The sequence below is a fragment of the Sphaerodactylus townsendi genome, linkage group LG03, assembly GCF_021028975.2.
Source record: "Sphaerodactylus townsendi isolate TG3544 linkage group LG03, MPM_Stown_v2.3, whole genome shotgun sequence".
NCBI lineage: Eukaryota > Metazoa > Chordata > Lepidosauria > Squamata > Sphaerodactylidae > Sphaerodactylus > Sphaerodactylus townsendi.
The window spans coordinates 27,849,460-27,875,915 of record NC_059427.1 but is presented as its reverse complement, the minus strand read 5'-3'; the positions used below and the strand labels follow the sequence as shown (position 1 = coordinate 27,875,915).

Below are 26,456 nucleotides of genomic sequence, written 5' to 3'. Positions count from 1 at the left end.
AGGAACGCCCCGCTCCCGAAATGCCCGGCCACGCCCCCGTCGTTCCCCACCCAGCTCCATTGGTGCTACGCCATAGTTTGAATCCCACCACCGTGGAACCTGTTACTAAAATTTTTGGATCCCACCACTGCCCATGTGGCAACTTTTGCTTCTCAAGGCGAGTGTTAAATGATACTTACGATTTACCTTTTGCTCCCACACATGCATGAGATGGATTCGGTTATGCGATCCCACAGATTACTTAGTACTGCCACCTTGACCTGAGGTCCACTGGTTATTGTAAGCAAAGTGTACTGTTTACTCCAGACTGAAAAGCTGTGTAAGTTCTCTGGAGTTCTGTGTCCCTCGGTATCATCCCTTAAGTAAAAGAAAAATTGGTTTTCATGCCACACCTTGCTCTCCTTTTGAGGTGTCTCGAAGCAGCTTGCAAACTTCATCCCTTCCTTTCCCCACAATGGACACCTTATGAGGTAGGAGAGTTCTGAGAGAACTGTGACTAGCCCAAGATCATCCAGCAGTCTTCCTGTGGAAGAGTGGGGGGGGGGGGGAAATCCAGTTCACCAGATTGAGTCCATTGCTCTTAGACCCACACTCAAAGGGCAAATTTCTCTCTGCTCGCATAGTCACACCCCTTGGTATAAAATGTATTTTACATTTTCTTTGTGTTTTACAGGCTGATTTATTCAGAATCCTGTCGGGAGGGATAAAACTGAACAATGTCTATTTTTTTTAAACAGAAAGCCATCATTAGCCATGTCTCACCTGACATCCTTTATCTGTTCAGAGTTCAAGCAGTCTGCCGAAATGACATGCGCAGTGATTTTAGCCAGACAATGCTCTTTCAAGGTAAAAACCACGTGATTTTCCTTTTTTCCTTTTGTGAGTTTCTCTTTGCCTATGAAAGGGTGTAGATCAATAGATTTGCAAGGCAGTGCCCGGATGTAATCATTTGAAGTCAGTGGAAACTCTTTGGTGATTTATGATTCACGGAATACCCGGCTTTCAATCTGGTGAGTCTTTCTTCCATCGAAGTGGAGTACAAATAAAAAGCAGGAATTGAACTCTGCCTGTGCTGTCTTCTGCCAACAGGGGTTGGAGCATAAGGGCTGTGCATATATACAACCCTTGGTCCCCATGGACTAGAAGCATAGGTATCAAACTCGCAGCCCTCCAGATGTTATGAACTACCGTTCCCATCATCCCCTGCCAGCATCATGCTGATGCTGGGAACTGCAGTCCATAACATCTGGAGGGCCGCGAGTTTGACACCTGTGGACAAGGAGGGTTTAATAACCATACTCTTTCTCCCCACTCTGCATACTCTATCTCCACTTTGCTGATTAGGAAAGTAATACACACTATCATCTCGATCAGCATATTTCATTGCAAAGGGCTCAAAAGATAACAAATGTTGTCTGAATAGACCATAAGTAATATAATATTGGGTGGGATCAAGGGAGGACTTTTTTCAATTATTTCTTCCCACTGTAGCCTGTCACATAAAGTACTTTCACCTTGAAAGCAAGGAGCTACAGTCAGAAGTATAAACCAGGAAATATCCACTGTGTACACAGAACTGTTTGCGGTTGCTCATAGACATCATTATGTTCCGGACCATAGCTCTCAAAATCTTTACCTTTCCATAAACGGTCGCTATTTGACATGATAATGACAACTGTGGTTTGTTGCTAGATGAATTAATGAATGAACAATAATGATTGTTTCTTTGGCTAATCTTTTTTTCAAGTAGACATAATTTCTTGGAATGAATATTTGTTTGTCCTATTCCACAAGCAGAACTGTAGGTTTGACCTCATAAACCAGGCAACAATTTTGAAACATGGAGAAGTGTTTGAAAAGCAGAAGACACGGCCAGTGGCAAACTGGGCCTTTATTAGAGTCCTTTGCTGCAAACAGGCTTCTGCTCACCATCTATTTCTCTGGTGAAATTGCCTTGTCACTGTTCTTAATGGGACTTTTCTTTCACATCTGCTATGTTTAAAATGTATTACAAGGGGGTTCTGTGATCCCATTTAAATAATAGGTATTTTCTGGAATTCACCCACTGAAAGTTAAAAAAGCAGGCCAAGTTGTAGGGAGATATTAGCTTAGCAATTTTTTAAGAAACCATAGACCCTATTCTAACTTTTCTACTCAATTGTGTTGGTCTTATCTTTTGACAAACAAAACTCAGTACAAGCAAACAAAAAAGCCAAAGAAAATATTGAATTTTTAAAAATGTTAGCATTAAAATTCCTGACATGAGAAGGATCAATACAGTGACGAGTTCCATGAACCTTGAGTAAAAACTCTAAATAATAAAACATGGAAAGAAAAAAAAACATTTTAATATTTTAATTACAAGGACAGGGAAGTGAGGTCCTAATAAATCTATATTTGCGCACATTTTAACACAGAGTACCGATGAGACATCACAAGTATCCCCCAAATTCTGGTTCCTAAATCTACAAATTTAAAATAGTTAAAAGAAAAAAAACCACCTTTACAGGATGAATGGAATTGTCTTTGTGATGCCTGGCCACAAGTGATAGGTTGTGATACCTGGGTTTATGTGTACCTGTGCCATTTCTCCTGGGGAAACAATCAAATCCCAAGTGGGGAAATTGGATCAGGGGTAATTGCCTCACTTGTACTTTAACTCCAGAAATAGAAGCTCATTGCCACTGCAGAGAAAGCTAGTCTGGGTGCTCTTGAGTCATTTTATATTGACAAAATAGAAAATACCCATGTTTTGACTAATGGAAGGATAAATACAGCAGTAGAAGTTCAAGGAAAAAGGGGTTTAAGAGTCAGAATCTTGCTGTGTGCATCACTGTTTTCTTCCGTTTTTACTGATGTATCAAGGAGAACTTAGAACAGGGGAAGAATAAAAAAGTTTAAAGCCCTTTTCTTATCCATAATGATTGCCTGTTTCCTTTATTTCTTGGTTTGAGCAGTTGAGCTGACTTTTAAAAATAGTCGTTCTATGTAGTTGTTTTCATATTTTGTTATCTTTTAATTGGTTTGATAATCCAATTAAATATTGTTTTTCTCTGTTCCTCAGCTAACACAACTCGAATTTTTGAGGGGACCAGAATAGTCAAAACAGGAGTGGTAAGTTTTGGAAAATGAGTTGTTGGAATGAATTTTTTAACTGCACCATCTTTGACCACCAGGTGGCAGCACAATGTAGTAAAATCTCTGATAAAACAAATCTGAATAGAATTCATAAATCTGGAGAATTTTCATACATTATCCTTAGATTTGTTTTGTCATTGGAATTATCTGAAAGAGATAACATATAATCCTTGAACCAATGATATAGTTACATTTGTAAACTTGGATTTTGGTGGAAAACATTTTGCTGTACGCAAACATTTTGCTGTACGCAAATTTCAAAAATGTTGGCACTTGAGGCATCATTATAAAATATTCAGGCAAACATGTGGACTGAATCAATATGGTGAGAACATACTTGTCACCATTTTATTTTATCTCCTTTGGAAGTCCTGCATAAACCCCAGCCAGGATTTCAAAATGTGCTAGACATTCAAAATTCCTTGTTAGACTTTGTGGGATGAACAGGACAAAATAAACTCATCCAGGCTTCAAAGGTGCAGTTCTGTTGTGGCAGGAATTGCTCTTAAAAACCCCTTCCCCCTACCCCGTGCATCAAAATTCTCACAACTTCAAGGAGCAAGTTTTGCCATACTTTTTCTTTCCCTAGCTTATGATGCTAGTGTTTTTTTTATATATATTTTATTAAATATTTGTTTTTTAATATATTTTTATTAAATATTTGTAATAATAGCACACGAAATCATATTACAGCATGACACATAGATCCATTTTCCATAGATTAACAAAGATAGTACTAAAGTACATTTATGTATCTAACATTAATCATTTCTAGTCGCTCATCTTTACGGCTCACTATGTAACTAGCTTAACCATTTATTTGTCAATAATTCTACTGTGCTGCTATACTTATTTATTACTAATCTATCCCTATAGATTAGGGATAGGAGGGATGATGCTAGTGTTTTGATGAAGATGTAACCTTTAAGGAACATGAGAAAACCACAGTGGGGCATACCCACCATCCCTTCTAGTCCAGCACACTGTTTCACATACTGACTATCTAGAAGTGTCCAGAGAGTCCACAAACAAGGGATGAAGACAGCCCGGCACACTCCTGTTGCCCCCCCACCCCCCACCCCCAATAACTGGTAATGAGAGGCTCATGGCTTCTGAATATGGACGTTTCCTTTCATGGTCATCATGCTCAATGACCCATCAGAAGACCCACCCTCCATTATTTTTTCTTGCTGTTTAAAAACCATCTGAGCATCTTATAGCAACTAGTTCCACAAGTTAACGATGTGTGCTGTGAAGACAGATGTTCTGCTGTCTGTTCTAAAAGGGTTGCCCATTACATTCATTGGGTGACCCAATGGGAGAAGAAAACTCTTCCTCTGTGTTATGGACAAACCAGCCATCCTCTGTGTTATGGACAAACACAGAGGAGCAGCAGTAGCATAGTGGCTAAGAGCAGTGGCTAAGAGCAGGTGCACTCTGATCTGGAGGAACCGGGTTTGATTCCCAGCTCTGCATCCTGAGCTGTGGAGGCTTATTTGGGGAATTCGGATTAGCCTGTACACTCCCACACACATCAGCTGGGTGACCTTGGGCTAGTCACAGCTTTTTGGAGCTCTCTCAGCCCCACCTACCTCACAGGGTGTTTGTTGTGAGGGGGGAAGGGCAAGGAGATTGTACGCCCCTTTGAGTCTCCTACAGGAGAGAATGGGGGGATATAAATCCAAACTCTTCTTCTTCTTCTTCCCAAACTTTCTGTTTGCCTTTTCATTCATAAATATTGATCACACCTTTGCTTGTTTGCTTGCAATTTTAGCCCGCTCTATACCCAAAAGTCTCAGGGTGGGTTACAATATAAGATAAAATTATAAAATACCATTAACCTAAAAACAACTGCAGTATATAACAGTATACCAATAAAACTCATTTTAAAACCATAAAGCCTATTAAAACCTTTTAAAATTCATGAAATCTGTTTAAAATTCATAAAACCTGTTTAAAAATTCCTGTTAACTAAAGGGCGAAACCATCTCTTCAGCCAAAGGCCAGGGAACATAGGTGTGGCTTTATTAGTTTTCTGAATGTATAAAAGAAGATGCTTGATGCACCTCATTGGGGAGATCATTCCTCAGTCTTGGGGCCATCACTGAAAAAGCCCTATCTTGCATCTCTGCATTTTTTTACCACTTCTGGTGGGGGTACCACCAGATCTGCTGATCTTAGGGCACAGGCAGGTTGCCATGGGAAAAGGCTTTCCTTTAGCTACCTGGGACCTAAACCACTTAGGGCTTAATAAGTCAAAGATAACAGCTGGAATTGGGCTCAGTAGCAAATTGGCAGCCGGTGCAGTTCTTCTAAGACCAGCATGATATGCATCCTGCCAGCTGTACCCATTAACAGTCTTTTTCCTGCATTCTGCACTAGCTGCAGCTTCTGAACCATCAAGGGCAGCTCCACGTAACGTGCATTACAGTAGTCCAATCTGGTGCTTACTAGAGCATGGGTTACTGTAGCCAGATCATCTTTGTTTGGAAGGGACCTTAGAATGCACCTTAGAAGGGACCTAAGACAAATAAATCCAAAAGAGGAGTGTAATTGTATGGTTGTTTTCCTTTGGTATCATTTAGTACACCCCTTTTCCAACAGCAAATACTTAGTATTCTGCTATAATTTTATAGAATGCTAAGTATTTGCTGCAGACTATATCCCAACCTGGCTGATCATGGTATAAACAAACAATGTTAGTAGGCCACAGAAGGTCTGCAAGAAAGCCCTGCTGCTCTTTCCTTTTCTTTTTACACCTACTTGGGAAAGCAATGGAATTTACAACTCAGTCTTTTGAAGGCTGTCTAAATCTTTTTCATGTGGGTAGAACTATTGAAGAGGCAGGCAATGGCAAACCACCTCTGTAAGTCTCTTGCCTCAAAAACCCTACAGGGTCACCATAACTGGGCTGTGACTTTCAGACTTCCACTACCACCAAAACTATATGAAAAAATGTAGCTGGAAGTCTGATCAAACTAGTGCCATCGTCCCTAATGGAGCTATGTCAGATGCCCTATAGTACTTTGGCCTTCCTTTGATCGGTGCCATCTGGTTAATACTAGTGCCATCTGGTTAATACTGAAATTATTATTCCGGTTGCAGCGAATGAACAACTTTGGTCTTATCTGAAGGAGAAATGTTTTCCAGTGATAATTCACAAATCATGAAATAGTTAATGAAATATTTCAGTGATTGCTAAATGTAATAAACCTTGGCAAAATTGTCTGCATTCCCTTCTGTCCAGAGGGAAATGAAATGGGACACTAGAGAGAGAGAGGGAGAGAGAGAGAGAGAGAGAGAGAGAATGAAAAATACCAAATGAGATGTACAACCCTGTTTTATTACTCACACCAGTTAGAACCCATTAAAAAAATTCTTAAGGATATGGAACTGACATGAAAAGTACCTACCCTTAACAAAGTATCAACAGCCCAATTTTTAAAAAAAGCTTTTCATTTTTGTGAAAATAAAGATGTAGATCCAAAATCAGACTCCCTTCACTCCTATGAATCTCGATGGGAATTTAAAATGCTTCCTGTGGCTGGATCATAAGTTCATGGAGGAAAACTAAGCTGTTTGTGGGGGAAAGTGGAATTTAAAGTGCCAGAGTGCAGAATTCATAGTTATGAATGGATATTTCAAGTTAAAGTAGAAAACTGTAACCTTCAGGGGTGATTTGGAGGCAGGCGTTTCTCTCTCTCTCTCTCTCTCTCTCTCTCTCTCTCTCTCTCTCTCTCTGAAATGTAGCATAATTTTATAACTTTGTTATCGTTTGTCTTGTAAATCTTTGTGTTGTTGCCAGCTAGATTTAACTACATTTGTTTAAATATACTTGTCTTATTTAAACAGAATAATGGGCAGAATGGAGTGTTTGGAAAGAAAAGGAAATCAAAAGGAAAAAAGAGCCGAGGTAGAATGTCAGGTACATCTACTGATGGTCTCTCTGCTGTGTTTTCTTCTCTTGTTCCCCCTGGTGATTTCTTCAAGCCTACAGCTTCTCCTGCACCTTCAGCCGACATGGCTCCCATCAGTTCTGGATCTTCTACTTGGACCTCCTCAGGCCTGCCCTTTTCCTTTGTGTCCATGGCAACTGGAATGGGGCCTTCCTCCAGTGGGAGTCAAGCAACGGTGGCCTCGGTGGTCACCAGCACTTTGCTTGCAGGCCTTGGGTTCAGTGGGAGTGGTATTTCTTCTTTTCCTAGCACCGTTTGGCCAACTCGTCTCCCAACGGCTGCTTCCGCCAGCAAGCAGTCGGTGAGGCCGGTTGTCGCTTCCACCGAGGCTTTATCTTCTGCAGGACCTGACAATGATTCCACCCTCACAAAAGACAACGAAGGAGCAGAGGATGGCGAAAAGGACGAGAAAAGCGAAAGCGAGGATGGTGAAAGAGAGCACGAGGAAGAGAGAGAAAAGGATTCCGAGAAGAAGGAGAAAAGTGACGTGACCGAGGCGGCCAACGTGCAGAACGACACGGAAACGACAGGCGCCACCGTTGCTCCTAATAGGACTATGGAGGAAAGAGGGAATAAAACCATACCTGATCAAGAGCCAAGCCAAAACATTTTTCCAACAGATAGGACTCCCAGAGGAGAAGGAGTTACAGACACAGACACTGAGTCCAAAACAGTCCCTTCCACCCAAGTGCCACCAGCATTCACAAATGAACAGTATACTGGGCTGATTTCAGGAAGACCAGAGACAGAATCAAGGACACCTTCACCAAATGAAAGATTTCCAGAGGAAAACTCACCAGAGAACAGATTTATTACCATTAACCCAGGTGAGTGGCTCTTGTAGGGATAAGGGAAGTGTGGAGGTGGGGGGGGGGGGCTGGAAGTGGACGGCATTGTTTCATCACAGCACAACTGGGACCCTTTGGCTGCTTCTGAAATGTTTTGGTTCATCGTTGGGCTGCTGCCTTTCAGCTTTCAGGGGGCTCTTCCACACTGTGATCTTCTATGAGAGCTTTATCGAATGTTGTACTATAATTTCTGTCCATCGATCCAATACACAGGGTTGCTTTTGGAGGGTTGGTTTTTTTTGCCATGCATTGATTTTCTACATTGAGAGGAATATTCACATGAAAGGAAGCACAACATTCATAAATATTTAATGGCAAGGCAAATTGTGGTTTTCGGGGAGAGTGCTTTTCTCCCCCGGCCACAGCTTTCTAGAAAGGCCACCCTCCACTCTGAGAACCTTTGTTGTGGAGTTGTGTTTTTTGGGGGGCTGGGGGCGGGAGGTTGTTGCCACCGAAAGTCACGGAGGCAAGTACATATTGGTTGATTCTGGGCACAGTCTTTATTCTGCCACGCTCTCCCACCTGCTTATAGTTTGACAGTCTCACCTGACAGCATTTTCAAAGTCCGTTCTTTTGTAATGACCCGGGCTCGTAACTTTACATATGTCCTTTGAACTGTTGCACTTCAAACAGGGTGTTGGTTAACCTGGATGGTTTTCGTTTAGAGGGCGGCAGTGCCGATTGCGAAAACCACCGCAGTTCATTTCAACAGGCCCAGGACGGTTGCGCAAAGCAAATCTGCTATATGAGAAAGCTGGACACGAGTCCGCATCTTACTGCTTAATTTGAAAGGCTAGAAGAGCTTTGGAATGTTTCCCCCATTGACTTGTTTATGGATTCTTATGTAAGTTGCTACATTTTCCTCTGCTGTGTATCTGTCACCTTTTGTTCCTTAAGTTCCATTACTGTAACTTCTTGATGGATGCAATCTTGTAATGTATAATTAATTCCTCGCTTACTGGGGCACTGCTCTTATTTGGTTCTGTCAGATACAGCTGTTAAGATATTACTGTTAAGGAAAACAATAATGGTTGTGTACCCTGAATATTGTACATGAACTGCAAACAGCCATGTGAAAATGAAAGCTAGTAAAAGGGAGAAGCCCATCCTTTTTAAAAAATCCAAAGAAGAAGAGAAAAGCAAAATTTCGCCATGTGAATTTGCGAGATTGTAATTTTTTAAAGGGATTTTTGAAGAGCAGCTGGGTAAAGATTTTTGTAAAAACCCCAGAATGTACGTACGTATGTACGTACGTACGTACATACGTACACACATACATACATACATAAGCCTTTATTGGCATAGTCAGAAACACATACATAAATCAGGAGCAAATGCATGAATACATGATAGATAAAAAGGCCCCACGGGGAGCACAACAAGTACGTTCTACTGAGAACTCTCAACTATCTCCACAATGAAATTGGCGACCTCTTCAACAAAGACCAGGGTCCGAGTTGTTTAACAATAGAGTTAACCTAGTCAGATCAGGCAGCCCAGATTGGAAGAAAAAAATTAAGTTGGTATATTTAGATCTGATGTTATCAAATCTGGTGCAGTGCAAGAGTTGGTGAGTCAGGGTTTCAACCACATTAAGTTTGCAACTGCATAGCCTTGCAGGATTTTTCTTCTTGAAATTGCTTGAACCTACCCTTTAATAGGGCAGAGGGCATAACGTTAAATCGCGCAATGGTAAGGGCTCTCCTTGTGCGTGGGTTCGTTAAAGTATGGAGGTAGTAGGCCATACGTCTCTGCTCAAATGGAATTAAGAGTTGTGTTGGAGAGCAGGTTCGTTTGGCTGCTAGATGTAAACCCCAGAATGTTATGTAAATATATTATAAGGAGGGAGCTTGCCAAAGACACAGTGGACCACTGAGCCACCAATGTGTAAAACGAGCACTCGTGGATAACAGGCTAAATGAATTCTTTGCATCTGTCTTCACAAAAGAGGGGTTAGGAGAGAGGCCAACCCATGAACTGTTCTTCTTGGGTGATGGATGGGAAGAGAAGTCACAGGTTGAAGTGTCCATATAAGAGAACATGGAGCAAATTAATTGACGTAAAGCGTGGTGATGTATCTGGACCAGCTGGCCTTCGCTCAGTGACTCTGAAAGAAGTGCTGAAATGCTGATTCTGGCCTCCAGCCTTTCTTGTATTCTCGTCCTCCAAACCAGAGGACTTGGCAATGGCTCACGAAGTGCCAGTGTTTCCACATCCTCCAGATACAATTCTGAGAACTCCAGTCTGGCTTGAAAACTGGTCGATCGTCAATGGTCACAAATAAATGATTTCAATACGTAGATAGGAGTGGTAAATCGGAGGCAAATCAGCCAAAATTTCAGTTCCCTGAACAGGTGAAATAAGACTGGCATGTAATTCTAATCTGTGGGATCCCCCCGCCCCCCGTCCCGGTCCACTTAGCACTTGAAGTGATTCAGTGGGCAAATCTCTAAGACAGGGGTAGGGAACCTGCGGCTCTCCAGATGTTCAGGAACTACAATTCCCATCAGCCTCTGTCAGCATGGCCAATTGGCCATGCTGGTAGGGGCTGATGGGAATTGTAGTTCCTGAACATCTGGAGAGCCGCAGGTTCCCTACCCCTGGTATAGCCCAACCTCATTAGATCTTGGAAGCTAAGCAGGGTTAGTACTTGGAGGAAAGATTCTGCAGAGGAAGGCAATGACGAACCATTTCTGCTTCTCACTTGCCTTGAAAGCCCTTTACTGGGATTGCCGTAAGACAGTCATAGTAATACTTTACTATAATGTCCCATGTAGGGAAGGCAGCACGGTGTGGCCCAACCTTGTCAGAACTTGGAAGCTAAGTATTTGGGAAGAAGATTCTGCAGAGGAAGGCAATGATGAACCATTTCTGCTTCTCACTTGCCCTGAGAGCCCTTTACTGGGATTGCCAATAGTCAAACGTGACTCAGCTGTGACACACATATCCCACAACTCAGCAGGTCCATCTGTCTTCTTTTTCCAGAAGAAGAGTACTGTTGGAAAGTAGCAGACCATAGGGAAACATGACTTTCAATGAGAAACAAAGAACTGCGGAGGGCAGTAGCTTTTGCTTACTTTTGGTAACTATGGGTGGCTTTGTAGTTGTTATGCCCATCCCCATCTCTCATATCTGACCTTATCAGATGCCTAGCATTCACCACATCCACCACAGGAAAGGGATAAACACTGCCTTGCTCTACAAGTCTGGGAGGAAAGAAGGAATAGACACATGCAAAGGCAAGCAACAGCTGACACAGCTATCATTTGGACTCACAATTCAACGACTGTGTGAATTTCATGAGGCAGGAAAAAGACCCCCCAAGATGGAGAAAGTGAAAAATAGAAGACGACGACTTTGGATTTATGCCTTGCGTTTCTCAATGATAAGGAGCCTCAAAGCGGCTTACAAACTCTTTCCCTTCCTCTCCCCACCACAGACACCTTGTGAGGTAGGTGGGGCTGAGAGAGTTCTAAGAGAACTGTGACTAGCCCACCGGTATCATATGTAGGAGCAGGGAAACAAATCCAGTTCACCAGATTGCTGCTCATGTGGAGGAGAGGGGAATCAAACTGGGCCCTCCAGATTAGAGTTCACTGCTCTTGACCACTACACCACGCTTGGGCAAAGCCAAGGGCTCCCTTTCTTGAGAGCCATCAGGGGTCCAGAGAGAAAAAAACAATCTTTTGAATGAGTCCTTATATCACCCAGGCCCAACTGAAGCATCATACAAAAACAGACTGCCTGAGTTGGGCCGCTTTGCCAAGACATAGGGACATTGCTACACTGGGACATTCGGTCCTTTGAATTTTGTTCTTCCTGGTTCTCTCCTCTAGCCCAGTGGTCCATGCAAACCAGTGGAAATGAAAATATGGGGTTAATAGTCACCTAGTTTGTTCAGTTACAGCTCTCTCTGTTGCCACATTTCCATATATGCCTCCACCATTTTGGGGGCATATTCCCAACAGCATAATATCAAAGGCTTACCCCCACCCATCCATATAATGCCTGCGTAGGAGGTTAAGAGCTCATGTATCTAATCTGGAGGAGCTGGGTTTGATTCCCCGCTCTGCCGCCTGAGCTGTGGAGGCTTATCTGGGGAATTCAGATTAGCCTGTGCACTCCCACACACGCCAGCTGGGTGACCTTGGGCTAGTCACAGCTTCTCGGAGCTCTCTCAGCCCCACCTACCTCACAGGGTGTTTGTTGTGAGGGGGAAAGGGCAAGGAGATTGTAAGCCCCTTTGAGTCTCCTGCAGGAGAGAAAGGAGGGATATAAATCCAAACTCCTCTTCTTCTTCTTATACCTCCCCACCTCTTGCAACTTTCAGTGGCTGTAGTCAACCTAATACTTGCTCCAGTCAAGCTGTGTGGAAAATTTTAGAGATGGTGAGGGAGCAGCGTTACGTAGATTTAAACACATGCATATTCCAGTGTCTTAGGGAATTTTTGCCTCAAGCTCTGCATCCTTACTTCAATGGAAAGTAGTACGAGACGAATAAACAGGAAACCAGCAAAAAAAAATTTTTTTTTAAATCTTCAGTCTGCATAATTCTTGCTTTATGTCTGGCACTTGTGAGCTAAATATAATGTGTCATAGGCAGTGCGTGATAACAGGTTGTGGGTATCTGGATACGTCTCTTGTGTGAAAACATGAGCAAAATCTTTTCCGTAGTTATGGGAACTATGGAGGGAGAACATTTCAGAGGGTCCTTGCACATGGAATGTGCTTCAACCATCTTAAAGAACAAATGGTTTCTGGCAAAATACTTCAAACAAGGCCTCCTCCAGAAACTCTTGACAAGAGCATCAGCAAATAGAACCAAATAGAACCTTGGCTTATGTGCATATATGAGTGGGGAGGGGCGGTATAGACAGACAGACAGACAGACAGACAGACAGACAGATAGATATGGGCGAAATGTCAGGAGAGAATGCTGCTAGAACACGGCCATACAGCCTGGAAGCCACACAGCACCCCAGTGATTCCGGCCGTGAAGGCCTTCGACGGTCTGTCGGTCGGTCGGTCGGTCGATCCAATGTAAAATTTTCATATTTGGCAACAGCCTTTTACTCCTGACCTTTCCCCCTTATCGGTTATTTGGTAAATTTAGTGCTTAAAAAAAAGTGTTGGTCTTCCTATATAAGGTTGCATCTATTTCCACCAGTTACTCCCCTCAGGACTGTGCAGATCTTACCAAAAAATAAAGTGCTGGAACTGTATGAAGCACCCATGGGGGGACGGGGTGGGGGGAAGGCCCTGGTAAACCTCCTGTCTACGATCTGTGTATCTTCAAGGGCTACCATAGGCTTTTATTTGCCCAGCTTCACCCCTCCCATCATTAAAAAGACGCTATATACCTGTTTATGGTTCATCTGAACTTGCAATTTCCAAGTTGTAACCATGGAGCCATATTCTTCCAAACCTCGCCAGAGATGCAATCTTGAAGTAGAAGTTACTGACAATTTTAGTTGCAAAGATCTCACTGACTTTTTAAAAACGAAATGACATTAAGAAATGAAGGCAGAGGGAAGGGGAAAAAACAGTCCCTACTGTGCAGCCTTTTGGCAGAAGAGACAGTTTCTGTTGGTACAGGGTGATATAACACTAGAGAAGAACTAGAGAAAAACTTGCATGCCTTTGAAACAGATAATACTCTTCTGCCATCATTATCTGATGAAGTGGGTTTTAAGCCTACATTCAGGCTACAATCAATACCTTACAGTGCAATATTTAGGAGATTTGCTGCAGTCTAAGTGTCTTCATTTCACTTGACTTAAATTGGAGTAACTCTCCTCTGGATAGCACCGTGTGTCTTTTAGATGCCAGAGGACTTTTTGTTTTTCTTTGGTACAACAATCTGATGTGGGTACTCCTTGGGATTTTCTTTTCTCTTTCTTCTTCTTCTCCTCCTCCTCGATTCTAAGGAGCCATGAACATCACCCCTTCCCAGATTTGAAAAGGATGGAAGGATTCAAATAAGGCTTGAGCTTTGACATGTCCCCCTAGTTCAGTGGTTCTCAACATGGGGGTCGGGACCCCTTTGGAGGTCGAACAACCCTTTCCCAGGGGTCGCCTAAGACTCCCTGCATCAGTGTTCTCCATCTGTAAAATGGATTAATGTTACGGTTGGGGGTCACCACAACATGAGGAACTGTATTAAAGGGTCACAACATTAGGAAGGTTGAGAACCACTGCTCTAGTTGATTGTGTGGACATTGCGCCAAGTGACTACTAGAACCAGGGGGCATTCATTGAAAATGCTGGGGGGAAGAATTAGGACTAATAAAAGGAAACACTTCTTCACACAACGTGTGATTGGTGTTTGGAATATGCTGCCACAGGAGGTGGTGATGGCCACTAACCAGGATAGCTTTAAAAAGGGCTTGGACAGATTTATGGAGGAGAAGTCGATCTATGGCTACCAATCTTGATCCTCCTTGATCTGAGATTGCAAATGCCTTAGCAGACCAGGTGCTCGGGAGCAGCAGCAGCAGAAGGCCATTTCTTTCACATCCTGCATGTGAGCTCCCAAAGGCACCTGGTGGGCCACTGCGAGTAGCAGAATGCTGGACTAGATGGACTCTGGTCTGATCCAGCAGGCTAGTTCTTATGTTCTTATGCGCCATCCTCCTTACCTTCAATATTCAGCAGCCTGATTTATTTAGCATCATAATCATTGTTAAAAGGCATTGAAAAGTACGCTCGCACCTCTGGATAACGAAGACACCTATAACAATGAATGAAAAAAATCTCCCCTGAAAAGCTGTCAGATTACTTTCCCTTTCTTTCTTTTGAGGGGTTAGGTGCGCAATTAGCCACCTTTTTGTGTAGCATCTTAATTAAATCATCATGTGGAATTATCAGATCAAGTGTTTTTGATTCTATTGTGTCCTAAGCAGGGTTAGGTAAATTAAAAAAGCCATATGCTTTCATTTGTAAACAAGGAAGATAATTATTTTTTGCCCACTCATCAGTACAAATGCTCTTGTTAGCACTTATCATAGCATGCTCTTCCCTTGTGCCTTTAGAATAATTAGAGGTAGGAGGACCCTGGGTAAATTGGGCAGCTAGTGATGGGTTCTCAGTATAAAAATGACTCCTTTTAGCGAAACATGAGACTGAAACAGAATCAGAAGTTGCTGGATGCTTCCTTTTAATTTAGAGGACGACTCTTTTTTACCTGAGCACTTCAGCCCCATAATCAGTTGGAATTCTTCCTAAAGCAAAAGGTTCTGCACACGGCCCAGCTCTGCATAATGTGATAGTATCCCAAGATCATAGCAGACCCAATTTAGGGAGAAGCATAAACATGTGAAACAGTTGTCTGCAGGCAAGGAATGGTCTAGGTCCGTGGTGGCGAACCTTTGGCACTCCAGATGTGATGGACTACAATTCCCATCAGCCCCTGCCAGCATGGCCAATTGGCACTCCATTGGACATGCTGGCAGGGGCTGATGGGAATTGTAGTCCATCACATCTGGAGTGCCAAAGGTTCGCCACCACTGGTCTAGGTGGACCATTTTTGTTGATTTAGTTTTTATCCTCCTCTTTCCTGACAAAAGTCAAACTCAGGGCGGCTAACAGCGAGTAAAATAGAATACAATTAGGATAAAATACAATCTGACAGCAAATACACATTAAAACATTTAAAGTCCTCAACTAATGTTAAATTCCCAGATGGTGCCCCTGCGACAATAACAACAGCGAGACATAATCAAGAAAGGGCGGGGGAGGGGAAAAGGGAAGGGGGACCGTAAATCCAGATGGCTTACGAAGTGAGTCATGTTCTTTGTTGGTAGGAGGGAGGCCAAGATGAAACTTCTGAGACATCCACCAGATAGAAAAGTATTCAAAATGGATGCAGTGATAGGTTTGGTGTTTTATTTTAAAATCTGAACGAAAATAGAATGAAGCACTTATAGTAGAGCTGTATTTTATAACAAAGGTGATGAAGGTTTCTTTCTGAATCATTGATAAGTTTATTTGATAGGAAATTATATGCTAAGAAAAGGTTGGTGTGGTGCCATTGCAGTGGCCCACTATGCACGGAATGCTTACCTTGGGGCTGCATTTCTGTTTACACACCAGTAGGCACTCAGTACTGTCTGCACAGTTTTTCCGCAGAGGACTCTCCCAGGCCTTCTTCTCCTGGTTCGCTTAACTCCGCCCATCAACTCAGTCTTAAAGGCACAGATCTCATCACACCCGGTAGCGCCAAGATTGCTGGCTTTGTGAAAGTTTTAAAATCTATTCTTGCAGTTATATTGATATTGTGACCCCAGAACTAATCCTTCCCTTTCCAGAAATAATCCTCCCCCCAATAAAAGATGCAGAGTAATTCCCTGGACCACACTTCTGAGCAAGAAGGCTGTGTCCTACATCTGATATTGTCTCCCTCTATCCTCCTCTCCACACACAGAAAGGCTGCAGGAGAAGAGGCAGGGTTGTTTTAAAATAAAGGCATGTTTGAAATAAAGTTTTTAAAAGCCCTTCCAGTCATTGGGGAGGGCAGAAGTAGAGCAGAGGAGATGGGGTGGAGCCAAAAAGACATCCTGCTTGTACTGTTCCTTGGAAAAACCAACTCTCCGTTATTGTTATATCGCTATATCAATATCTCAATATGAACATTTAGAGAAGGAACCAGCAAGATGGAATGAGGGGTGAGGGGGAGGGTGTGGACGACAGTGGGAGGGGTGGAGCTAGGTAGACTGGCGATTGTCAGAGGGAAGATGTCCAGGGCAAAGCAGTGTTCACTGGCAAATCTGCCCGCTCTGGCAGTTAAGCGAATTAAAAGTCATGCTAGAAGTGGCTTTGCTTGCTGCGGAGAGAATGGAAACTGAAAGCAGGGCTCAAGGAAATATGTTCGTACAAGAAATCTTGCTGCGATGGACATTCTTCCCCATTGCACAGGAGAAACCTTGTGTATAATCGGCCAATTTTGAGCCCAAGTCCTGAACAGAGGGAGCAAGTGAAGATGTGGTTGTCATTAATCATGAAATGGAGGTAAAGAACTTAGAACAGGCTATAGAAACAGGTAAGCAGTGAGTCTCCCTGAGGTGCAGGCCTCATGTCAGGGTAGGGTTACCAGGTTCCCCTTGACCAGTGGTAGTGCATGGGGGGAGGGGGGAGTAGGATTGCCTGATCCCAGTTGGGAAACTCCTGGAGATTTGGGGATGGAGCCTGGGAAGGACATGGACCTCAGTGGGGTACATAGCCATAGAGTGCACCCTCCAAACCAGCCATTTTCTCTAGGGGATCCAATCTCTGTAGTCTGGAGAGCAACTGTAATTCCAGGGGGATCTCCCAGGCCCCACCTGGAGGCTGACAATGGAAGTAAATGTAGCCTTTTTGATTGAGGATAATAGAATGTGTGGTTTTTCCACAAGCTGTTTAGCAAGTACCACTATTGGGTCACCGAAACTCCTCGTTCTCAGTGTGAAATCAGAGACAGTCCACATAACTGACAGCCGTGGCCAGTTGCTTATTTTCTGTTGGGGCTGATATTTTCCCATCCTGAATTTACTCAAATCCATGTCGTTGTCATTTTCAGTGCTCCGTCTAACACAACATGTGATTTAGCACACCACCTGTGTGGTATGTTTGTACTGTCTTCATCTGGCAAAAAAACGAAAGGTCAGAATATGAGGGGGGGATGCTCAGGTGCCTTTTTCTTAGTCTGCTCTTAGTCCAGTTTCATACAAACATACCCTTAGACATTTCAGAGCCATCTTTGTTCAGCTCCATGCCACAAATTGGTCCCTTCACTCATATTGTGTGTATCCAACCAGCAGAGCCAAAGTGTCATTCATGTAGTGTTTGTGGGCAGGGGATGGTTACTGGTGTGGGGTGTGTGTGTTTAGAAATCTTTGATCCTCCTTGATCTCAGATTGCAAATGCCTTAGCAGACCAGGTGATCGGGAGCAGCAGCAGCAGAAGGCCATTGCTTTCACATCCTGCACGTGAGCTCCCAAAGGCACCTGGTGGGCCACTGCGAGTAGCAGAGTGCTGGACTAGATGGACTCTGGTCTGATCCAGCAGGCTAGTTCTTATGTTCCTATGTTCTTATGAATTTGAATTTGCGTAGGTAAGCAGAGGCAGCAGCTTATCCATATCAGATATCGGTATCCTTCAGTTCTATGGAAGTCCATCGCAGACTGTTCTGTGCCTGCTTTTGAGATTGGCAGTGAAAACCTGAGATCACTGTATTGCAACTTGTCTATTACGTTCTTACCTTAACCTCTTCGTCCGAGGAGCTTAAGGCAACTGACATGGCTTTTTCCTTCTCCGTTTTGTTCTTGTAGCATCCCAGTGAGGTAGTTTATGTTGAACAAGACGGACTTCACCAAAGTCACCCAGTGCACTTAATGCATTAAAGGGGATTTGAACCCAAGTCCTAGTTTAACCACTTTACGGTACTGGCTTTCACAGACTATGTTAATTTGCATTGAGTCAGATTGTTTATCCATCCTAGCTCAACACTGTCGCCATTGGCTGTCTATGATCTGAGGCAGACAGGGGTGTTTCTAATACTTGCTATCCTTTAACTGAGAGTTGTCAGGGGCTGAACATGGGGCCTTCTTCATGTCAAGAATGTGCTCTGCCACTGAACTACAGCTTTCTGCGGTGTAGGCAAAATACTACCTAAATTGCATGGCATTATATGTAGGTTTTTATACTCCTCATATCTGTATCTTGAAGCACTTAAAGGTGTTCTTGTGGGGAGGAGAAGGTGATCGCAAGCACCTTTGAGTGGGGCTGAGAGAGTTCTGAGAGAACTGTGACTGGCCAAGGTCACCCCCAGCTTCTTGTGGAGGAGTGGGGTATCAAACCAGGTTCTCCAGATTAGAGTCTGCCACATGTAAACACTACACTGTCCTGGCAAGATTGCTATAGGTAGTGTGGACAGGGTGCAATTCAAGACAATTCCTGATTCAAATCTCAGCTCAGTCATCAACTCATTAAGGGGCTTGAGGCAAGTCAATGTCTTCTCAGCCCCCTTGGCTGAAATACGGAGATATGCTTATGAATTTTGGTCTGCCTGTTGCCAGGAAATGGTATGTGTGGAAAACTGGGAGCAGTCGAAACGTACTGTACAGGAGGGCAAGATGGTGAGTGAAACTTTGAGCTTCCAATGTCAGCAGATACTCCCTTTCTGGCCAGAGTTCTCTGGGATTGAGGTTAGAATTTGGCAAGAGGGCTTGAGAGCCTGTCTGGATGTAATGTCCGTGAATCAGGGTTTCCAAAGCTTAAAAATAGCTGTCTTCATAGCACGAAAAGTGTGGTGCTTTATCAGTAGCCTGTTAGCGCCACCTAGCGTTCTCTTTTTACTCTTCTGTTAGTTAAAGTGGTGTGTGGGGGGGGGAACCCTGGTTCGGCCATTGTAACTGGGCAGGATTATTTTTTTCACACGGAAGACAAGCTTCTCATTTTGCGGTCCTCTTCTGTAGGTGGTGTTTCTTTTAGCAGAATGTGGGTCAGTTTACCCTACCCTTTCACTACCAATCTATAATTAGTTCATCGTGATCCCTATTTTTGGTTCCTTCTGTAATATCAGAAATTATTTGCTACTAAGGACATAAGAGGAGCCTTTGCTGGATCATCAGCCCATCTAGTCCAGCATCCTGTCTCACGCAGGAGCCAATCAGTTCTTCCAGAAGGTTACCAACAGGGCATAGAGGCCAAGGACTTCTTCAGTGTTTCCTCCTGGCTCTGGTATCCAGAGGATGACTGCCTCTGAACATGGAGGTTCCCTTTAATCATCATGGCTACTAGCCACTGATAGACCAATCCTAACACAAATCTGTCGAATAACCTTTTAAGCTTTCTATGCCTCTTGGCCATAATTGACCCTCTGGCTGCAGATCTCAGCCAGGGGACGATGGGAACTGTAGTCCATAACATCTGGAGGGTCGCGAGTTTGACACCTATGGTGTAAACAAACATTTCCTTGTGTCTATCCTGAATCTACTGCCCATCTCTTCATTGGATGCTCTCGAGTTCTAGTATTTTGGGAGAGGGAGATGGAAAACCTTTGTCAACCATATCTCGTGCATAATTTTTTAAACCTCTATCATACCCTGCCTCAATAGTCATCTTTTTTCTAAACTGAAAAATCCCAGACTCTTCTGTCCTTCCTCTTAGGAAAGATGCCCCAACCCCCTAATCATCTTGGTTGCCCTCTCTTGTACCTTTTCCAGCTCTGCAATGTCTTTTTAAAAACCAGAACTACACGCAGGATTCCAAGTAAAGCTGCACCATTTATTTATGCAGGTGCATTATAATTTTGGCCATTTAATTTTCTAACCCTTTCTTTCAGTGGCAAAAGTCCCTACTAGGACTCCAATACGAGCGTGCATTTGACCTGTGCTCTACCATCTGCACTGGTTGCCAATTGTATTCCACATCATCTTCAACCTTTAAGGCCTTGAGCGGTCTGGGACCAACCATATCTTCGGGACCACCTCTACCCTGTTTAACCCCAGAGGGCATTGCGGTCCTCTGGAAGTAACCTTCTGGTGGTCCCCAGCTCTAAAAATATCTGACTAGCTTCAACCAGGGCCAGGGCTTTTTTGGCTCTGGCCACAGCCTGGTGGAACTCCCTCTCTGATGAGACCAGGACCCCACAGGACCTAGCAAGTTCTGTAGGCCCTGCATGACTGAGATGTTCCCCCACACCCTTGGTTGAGGCAGCTACAACTTAATTCAAATGTGGCTGGCCTCACAAATTGTTTTTCCAACCTAAGCCTCCCCCACTCACTTCCTTTTATTAAACATCAATTTTGATTAGGAAGGAGGTATTAGGAACAAGATAATTGTTTATTAAGTCTGAGGAATGCCATCTTGGTGGGATAGTTTTAACTAGGACCCGATTCGGCAAATTCGGCTTGTATTTGGGCTGAATTCAAGCTCCTAGAATGTAAGTTGAACTGAATTCATTTGAATGCCCGAATACAAACTGCGATTCGGGCATTCAAATGGATTCAGAGGTGTTTAAAGAGAGCCCAGAGGATCCCTTTAAATCCACCCCCCCAATCCACGCCAAAGGAAGTGGATTTAAAGAGACCCTCTGGGCTCCCTTTAAACAACGTGGGAAGTGTTCTTCTTTCGGGGTCGATTGGGGCGCTGGATTTAAAGGGAGCAAGGCTTTCTCCCTTTCAGGAGAAGTTCATGAAGTTTGGTTCAGAGGGTCCAAAGTTATGGACCCTCAAAGGGGTAGCCCCGATCTCCTATTAGCTCCCATTGGAAACATTACAATATCTGTAATGAAAAAGAATCTGGACTCAATCGTTTTAAAATGGTGTGTGGGGGGGGGGGGTTGGAAGGTTTCCCCCTTTTTGTGTACAGATGCACAGACTAGCTAAAATGTATGTTCAAGTATTGCTATTGTAGACTCTTAGGCAGTTGGCCTATATCAATTGTGAAAACTAATGAGAGGCTAGGATCTCTAGAAGTTCTTTTTTCCTACAGTGGGAGATCATTTTAGCAGTTTTGGTCTGATTTGCACCTTAATGTTTGTTTGATTGATTGAAATTGTTTTTATGCTACTTTAGAGCCAAAGTGGTACACAAAATTAATACAACAACAATAAATATACAGCAGTCAATGAAAAGCAACAAAACCAGTATTCATGAGTACACAAACACTGGAGCCCATGAATTCTTCTTCAATGCATGACTTTCTTGTCCCTTTTGGTGGCTTATCTTGCTGGGTTGAAAATTCCATCAGGTGTAGAAAGTATCAGAAGCTTCTATCGCAGCAGTGAATAGAGCTTGACGTTGTGATCCTCGGCAGAGTGTACTCATCTAAGTTCATTGATGGCAAAGGACTTAGAAGTGTGGAACTCTGCTTAGGGGACTGCACGGTTTGTGACCCAAGGAAGGTGAGATCTGGCTTCATAGCGACTTTTACACCCCCTCGTATCTTAGCCTATCATACTTATTTCCCCACCTTTGTTTAGTTTGCAGCACCCCTCCTGTCAGTATGAAAGTGCAGCCGGTGAACAGAACGGCTTTGCTGGTGACCTGGAACCAACCAGAGACGATCTATCACCCGCCGATCATGAACTACATGATTTCCTACAGCTGGACTAAAAACGAAGACGAAAAGGAGAAGACCTTCACCAAGGACAGTGACAAGGACCTGGTAAAACTGCAGCGTCAGAAATTGGCATGACTGTTAAGACAGCCTTCCTCTGACTTTGCTCAGTAGAAGGTTGGGGTGTGAAGTGTCCGGGGTGTCTCGGCAAGTTATGTCACTTGAACTCTCTGTACAAACTGCATGGAAACTAGTTTGCTGGATGAGGAAATGGTCTGGCTGGGTTCTTACTCTTAGACCCAGTGCTTAATCTTGACAGTCTCCCTCAAAAACATTAATAGTTTCTACCGTGAGCAGGCCATGAGACATAAGTGGGGACTCTTTGCTTTCCCGCCGCCATCCTTTGTTTGTCCTTAGAGCTGCCTGTACAGTCATTCTAATGCAACAAAGGAGTGGTTTAGATTTCAGGATAAATAGAAATATTGGGCAGAAATGCCTGCAGCTGAAGTAGGAAACTTAATCTCATTCTTCAGATGGACGGCATTTGAGATTCAACTTATTACAACCGAAAGGGAGGCAAGCGACAACTGTACAGCTTTTTAGAATTCCACGTCTGTAGACTCCCAGTGACATATTCCATTTTGAAAGGCCTCTGTTTATTGTTAATCAAAGCAAGCTCCCGGAATAATGAAATCAGTAATTGTGAATGCACATAAAAATGCAGCCGCCATGAGCGAAATTTCTAATGACCGTTATCTTTTCTCCTCCTTCACAAATACTCACTCCTTGGGTATCGTTCAATCAGTTATAGAATAATGTGTCTCTTATTCCCCTTTAGATGGAGGGTCTTTTACTTAATTTCCATTTATATTTTCAATTTCCCCCCCACTAGAAGTTGTTATCTGGGTCGCGTTAGGGAGTGATGTGCTTCCCAAAATCAGAAAGCAATCTTCTGAAAGGCATCCAAGGTTATGATGTGTTATAATCTCAGTCTTGTCATCACTTCACACTCATATTAATTAGCAATAAGAAGAGATTACGTTCGTCAGAAGAAATATGTGGCCACAAACAGGAGAAACTGTTCCCACTCCCCTACCCCCACCCCTGGAATGTCTGCTCCAGAAGTTTCCATTTTTAAAAATTCTAGAGCTGATTGCTTAGCTGTTACAGGTGCTTCCATTGGCTGACACTTAGAAGCTGCGACTTTCAGCGAGAACAGTGGTTCTCAACCTCCCTAATGCCGCGACCCTTTAATACTCACGTTGTGGTGACCCCCAAACATAAAATTGGCATATATAAAATAAAAAAGACCGTTTTCTGATGGTCTTAGGTGACCCCTGTGAAAGGGTCGTTCAACCTCCAAAGGGATCGTGACCCCCAGGTTGAGAACCACTGAGCTAGAACCAACCTGTGGCCAATGGGATTCCAGCCCAAATGGATGTTCTTTCTGAGCTCCTCAACGGCTATTCCAGATGTGGTCTCTTTTCTGTGTCCACTGGGTGTTCCATCACTCCTATCTTCCATTGAAGTAAAAGAAATAAGATGGGGAAACATTTCACCTTCTGTAGCTAACCCAGGACTAAGCCAATTTGTATAATCCACAAATGCATAGGACAGAACTAGTCTTCACGATGCTGCTACAGATGGAGGTGTTTCATGGATGGCATATCGTTTTTTAGCTTTCAGCCACAGATCATTGGTCTGTCAAGGTCAATGTAGAGTCTACTCTGGCTTTCAGAAGCTCTCCAAGGTATCAGGTAGAGATCTTGCACATCACTTACTACCCGAATCTTTAAGCGGGAGATGCTTCAAATTGAACTTGGGACTTCTTGCATTCAAAGCACATGCTCAGCCATTAAACCATAGGTGTCAAACTCGCGGCCTTCCAGATGTTATGGACTACAGTTCCCATGGGGGGGGGGTGGGGGGGGGGGGGGGTGGGGGGGGGGGGGGGTGGGGGGGGGGGGGGGTGGGGGGGGGGGGGGGTGGGGGGGGGGGGGGGTGGGGGGGGGGGGGGGTGGGGGGGGGGGGGGGTGGGGGGGGGGGGGGGTGGGGGGGGGGGGGGGTGGGGGGGGGGGGGGGTGGGGGGGGGGGGGGGTGGGGGGGGGGGGGGGTGGGGGGGGGGGGGGGTGGGGGGGGGGGGGGGTGGGGGGGGGGGGGGGTGGGGGGGGGGGGGGGTGGGGGGGGGGGGGGGTGGGGGGGGGGGGGGGTGGGGGGGGGGGGGGGTGGGGGGGGGGGGGGGTGGGGGGGGGGGGGGGTGGGGGGGGGGGGGGGTGGGGGGGGGGGGGGGTGGGGGGGGGGGGGGGTGGGGGGGGGGGGGGGTGGGGGGGGGGGGGGGTGGGGGGGGGGGGGGGTGGGGGGGGGGGGGGGTGGGGGGGGGGGGGGGTGGGGGGGGGGGGGGGTGGGGGGGGGGGGGGGTGGGGGGGGGGGGGGGTGGGGGGGGGGGGGGGTGGGGGGGGGGGGGGGTGGGGGGGGGGGGGGGTGGGGGGGGGGGGGGGTGGGGGGGGGGGGGGGTGGGGGGGGGGGGGGGTGGGGGGGGGGGGGGGTGGGGGGGGGGGGGGGTGGGGGGGGGGGGGGGTGGGGGGGGGGGGGGGTGGGGGGGGGGGGGGGTGGGGGGGGGGGGGGGTGGGGGGGGGGGGGGGTGGGGGGGGGGGGGGGTGGGGGGGGGGGGGGGTGGGGGGGGGGGGGGGTGGGGGGGGGGGGGGGTGGGGGGGGGGGGGGGTGGGGGGGGGGGGGGGTGGGGGGGGGGGGGGGTGGGGGGGGGGGGGGGTGGGGGGGGGGGGGGGTGGGGGGGGGGGGGGGTGGGGGGGGGGGGGGGTGGGGGGGGGGGGGGGTGGGGGGGGGGGGGGGTGGGGGGGGGGGGGGGTGGGGGGGGGGGGGGGTGGGGGGGGGGGGGGGTGGGGGGGGGGGGGGGTGGGGGGGGGGGGGGGTGGGGGGGGGGGGGGGTGGGGGGGGGGGGGGGTGGGGGGGGGGGGGGGTGGGGGGGGGGGGGGGTGGGGGGGGGGGGGGGTGGGGGGGGGGGGGGGTGGGGGGGGGGGGGGGTGGGGGGGGGGGGGGGTGGGGGGGGGGGGGGGTGGGGGGGGGGGGGGGTGGGGGGGGGGGGGGGTGGGGGGGGGGGGGGGTGGGGGGGGGGGGGGGTGGGGGGGGGGGGGGGTGGGGGGGGGGGGGGGTGGGGGGGGGGGGGGGTGGGGGGGGGGGGGGGTGGGGGGGGGGGGGGGTGGGGGGGGGGGGGGGTGGGGGGGGGGGGGGGTGGGGGGGGGGGGGGGTGGGGGGGGGGGGGGGTGGGGGGGGGGGGGGGTGGGGGGGGGGGGGGGTGGGGGGGGGGGGGGGTGGGGGGGGGGGGGGGTGGGGGGGGGGGGGGGTGGGGGGGGGGGGGGGTGGGGGGGGGGGGGGGTGGGGGGGGGGGGGGGTGGGGGGGGGGGGGGGTGGGGGGGGGGGGGGGTGGGGGGGGGGGGGGGTGGGGGGGGGGGGGGGTGGGGGGGGGGGGGGGTGGGGGGGGGGGGGGGTGGGGGGGGGGGGGGGTGGGGGGGGGGGGGGGTGGGGGGGGGGGGGGGTGGGGGGGGGGGGGGGTGGGGGGGGGGGGGGGTGGGGGGGGGGGGGGGTGGGGGGGGGGGGGGGTGGGGGGGGGGGGGGGTGGGGGGGGGGGGGGGTGGGGGGGGGGGGGGGTGGGGGGGGGGGGGGGTGGGGGGGGGGGGGGGTGGGGGGGGGGGGGGGTGGGGGGGGGGGGGGGTGGGGGGGGGGGGGGGTGGGGGGGGGGGGGGGTGGGGGGGGGGGGGGGTGGGGGGGGGGGGGGGTGGGGGGGGGGGGGGGTGGGGGGGGGGGGGGGTGGGGGGGGGGGGGGGTGGGGGGGGGGGGGGGTGGGGGGGGGGGGGGGTGGGGGGGGGGGGGGGTGGGGGGGGGGGGGGGTGGGGGGGGGGGGGGGTGGGGGGGGGGGGGGGTGGGGGGGGGGGGGGGTGGGGGGGGGGGGGGGTGGGGGGGGGGGGGGGTGGGGGGGGGGGGGGGTGGGGGGGGGGGGGGGTGGGGGGGGGGGGGGGTGGGGGGGGGGGGGGGTGGGGGGGGGGGGGGGTGGGGGGGGGGGGGGGTGGGGGGGGGGGGGGGTGGGGGGGGGGGGGGGTGGGGGGGGGGGGGGGTGGGGGGGGGGGGGGGTGGGGGGGGGGGGGGGTGGGGGGGGGGGGGGGTGGGGGGGGGGGGGGGTGGGGGGGGGGGGGGGTGGGGGGGGGGGGGGGTGGGGGGGGGGGGGGGTGGGGGGGGGGGGGGGTGGGGGGGGGGGGGGGTGGGGGGGGGGGGGGGTGGGGGGGGGGGGGGGTGGGGGGGGGGGGGGGTGGGGGGGGGGGGGGGTGGGGGGGGGGGGGGGTGGGGGGGGGGGGGGGTGGGGGGGGGGGGGGGTGGGGGGGGGGGGGGGTGGGGGGGGGGGGGGGTGGGGGGGGGGGGGGGTGGGGGGGGGGGGGGGTGGGGGGGGGGGGGGGTGGGGGGGGGG

General features: G+C 48.3%; 2 protein-coding genes across 3 annotated transcripts in view; one reads left to right on the top strand and one right to left on the bottom strand.

Moving 5' to 3' along the window:
- PTPRG (protein tyrosine phosphatase receptor type G) overlaps positions 1-26,456 on the bottom strand; it is a 703,641-nt gene that overhangs the window by 123,565 nt on the left and 553,620 nt on the right. Inside the window, exon 9 of the mRNA XM_048487318.1 lies at positions 7,269-7,648. Within this exon, the coding sequence (XP_048343275.1) occupies positions 7,269-7,648 (380 nt within the window). The remainder of the gene's footprint in view (positions 1-7,268; positions 7,649-26,456) is intronic.
- On the top strand, positions 690-9,278 carry LOC125429989 (receptor-type tyrosine-protein phosphatase gamma-like). Of its 2 annotated transcripts, none has more exons than XM_048491627.1 (4): positions 690-846; positions 3,065-3,114; positions 6,991-7,921; positions 8,608-9,278. In XM_048491627.1, exons 1-4 carry the CDS (start codon positions 717-719, stop codon positions 8,724-8,726), a joined length of 1,230 nt encoding a protein of 409 aa, XP_048347584.1. In that variant the 5' UTR covers positions 690-716; the 3' UTR covers positions 8,727-9,278. The 2 variants fall into 2 exon arrangements, with proteins under 2 accessions (XP_048347584.1, XP_048347585.1); XM_048491628.1 differs by having other exon boundaries at positions 7,129-7,921; positions 8,608-9,272.

Bases quoted from the DNA above. Each gene is read 5' to 3' on its own strand.
- LOC125429989 (XM_048491627.1), top strand. From the start codon at position 717: ATGTCTATTTTTTTTAAACAGAAAGCCATCATTAGCCATGTCTCACCT. The intron at 3,115-6,990 runs GTAAGTTTTGGA...TTATTTAAACAG, and splicing joins GAATAGTCAAAACAGGAGTG to AATAATGGGCAGAATGGAGT. The intron at 7,922-8,607 runs GTGAGTGGCTCT...GTTTTCGTTTAG, and splicing joins ATTTATTACCATTAACCCAG to AGGGCGGCAGTGCCGATTGC.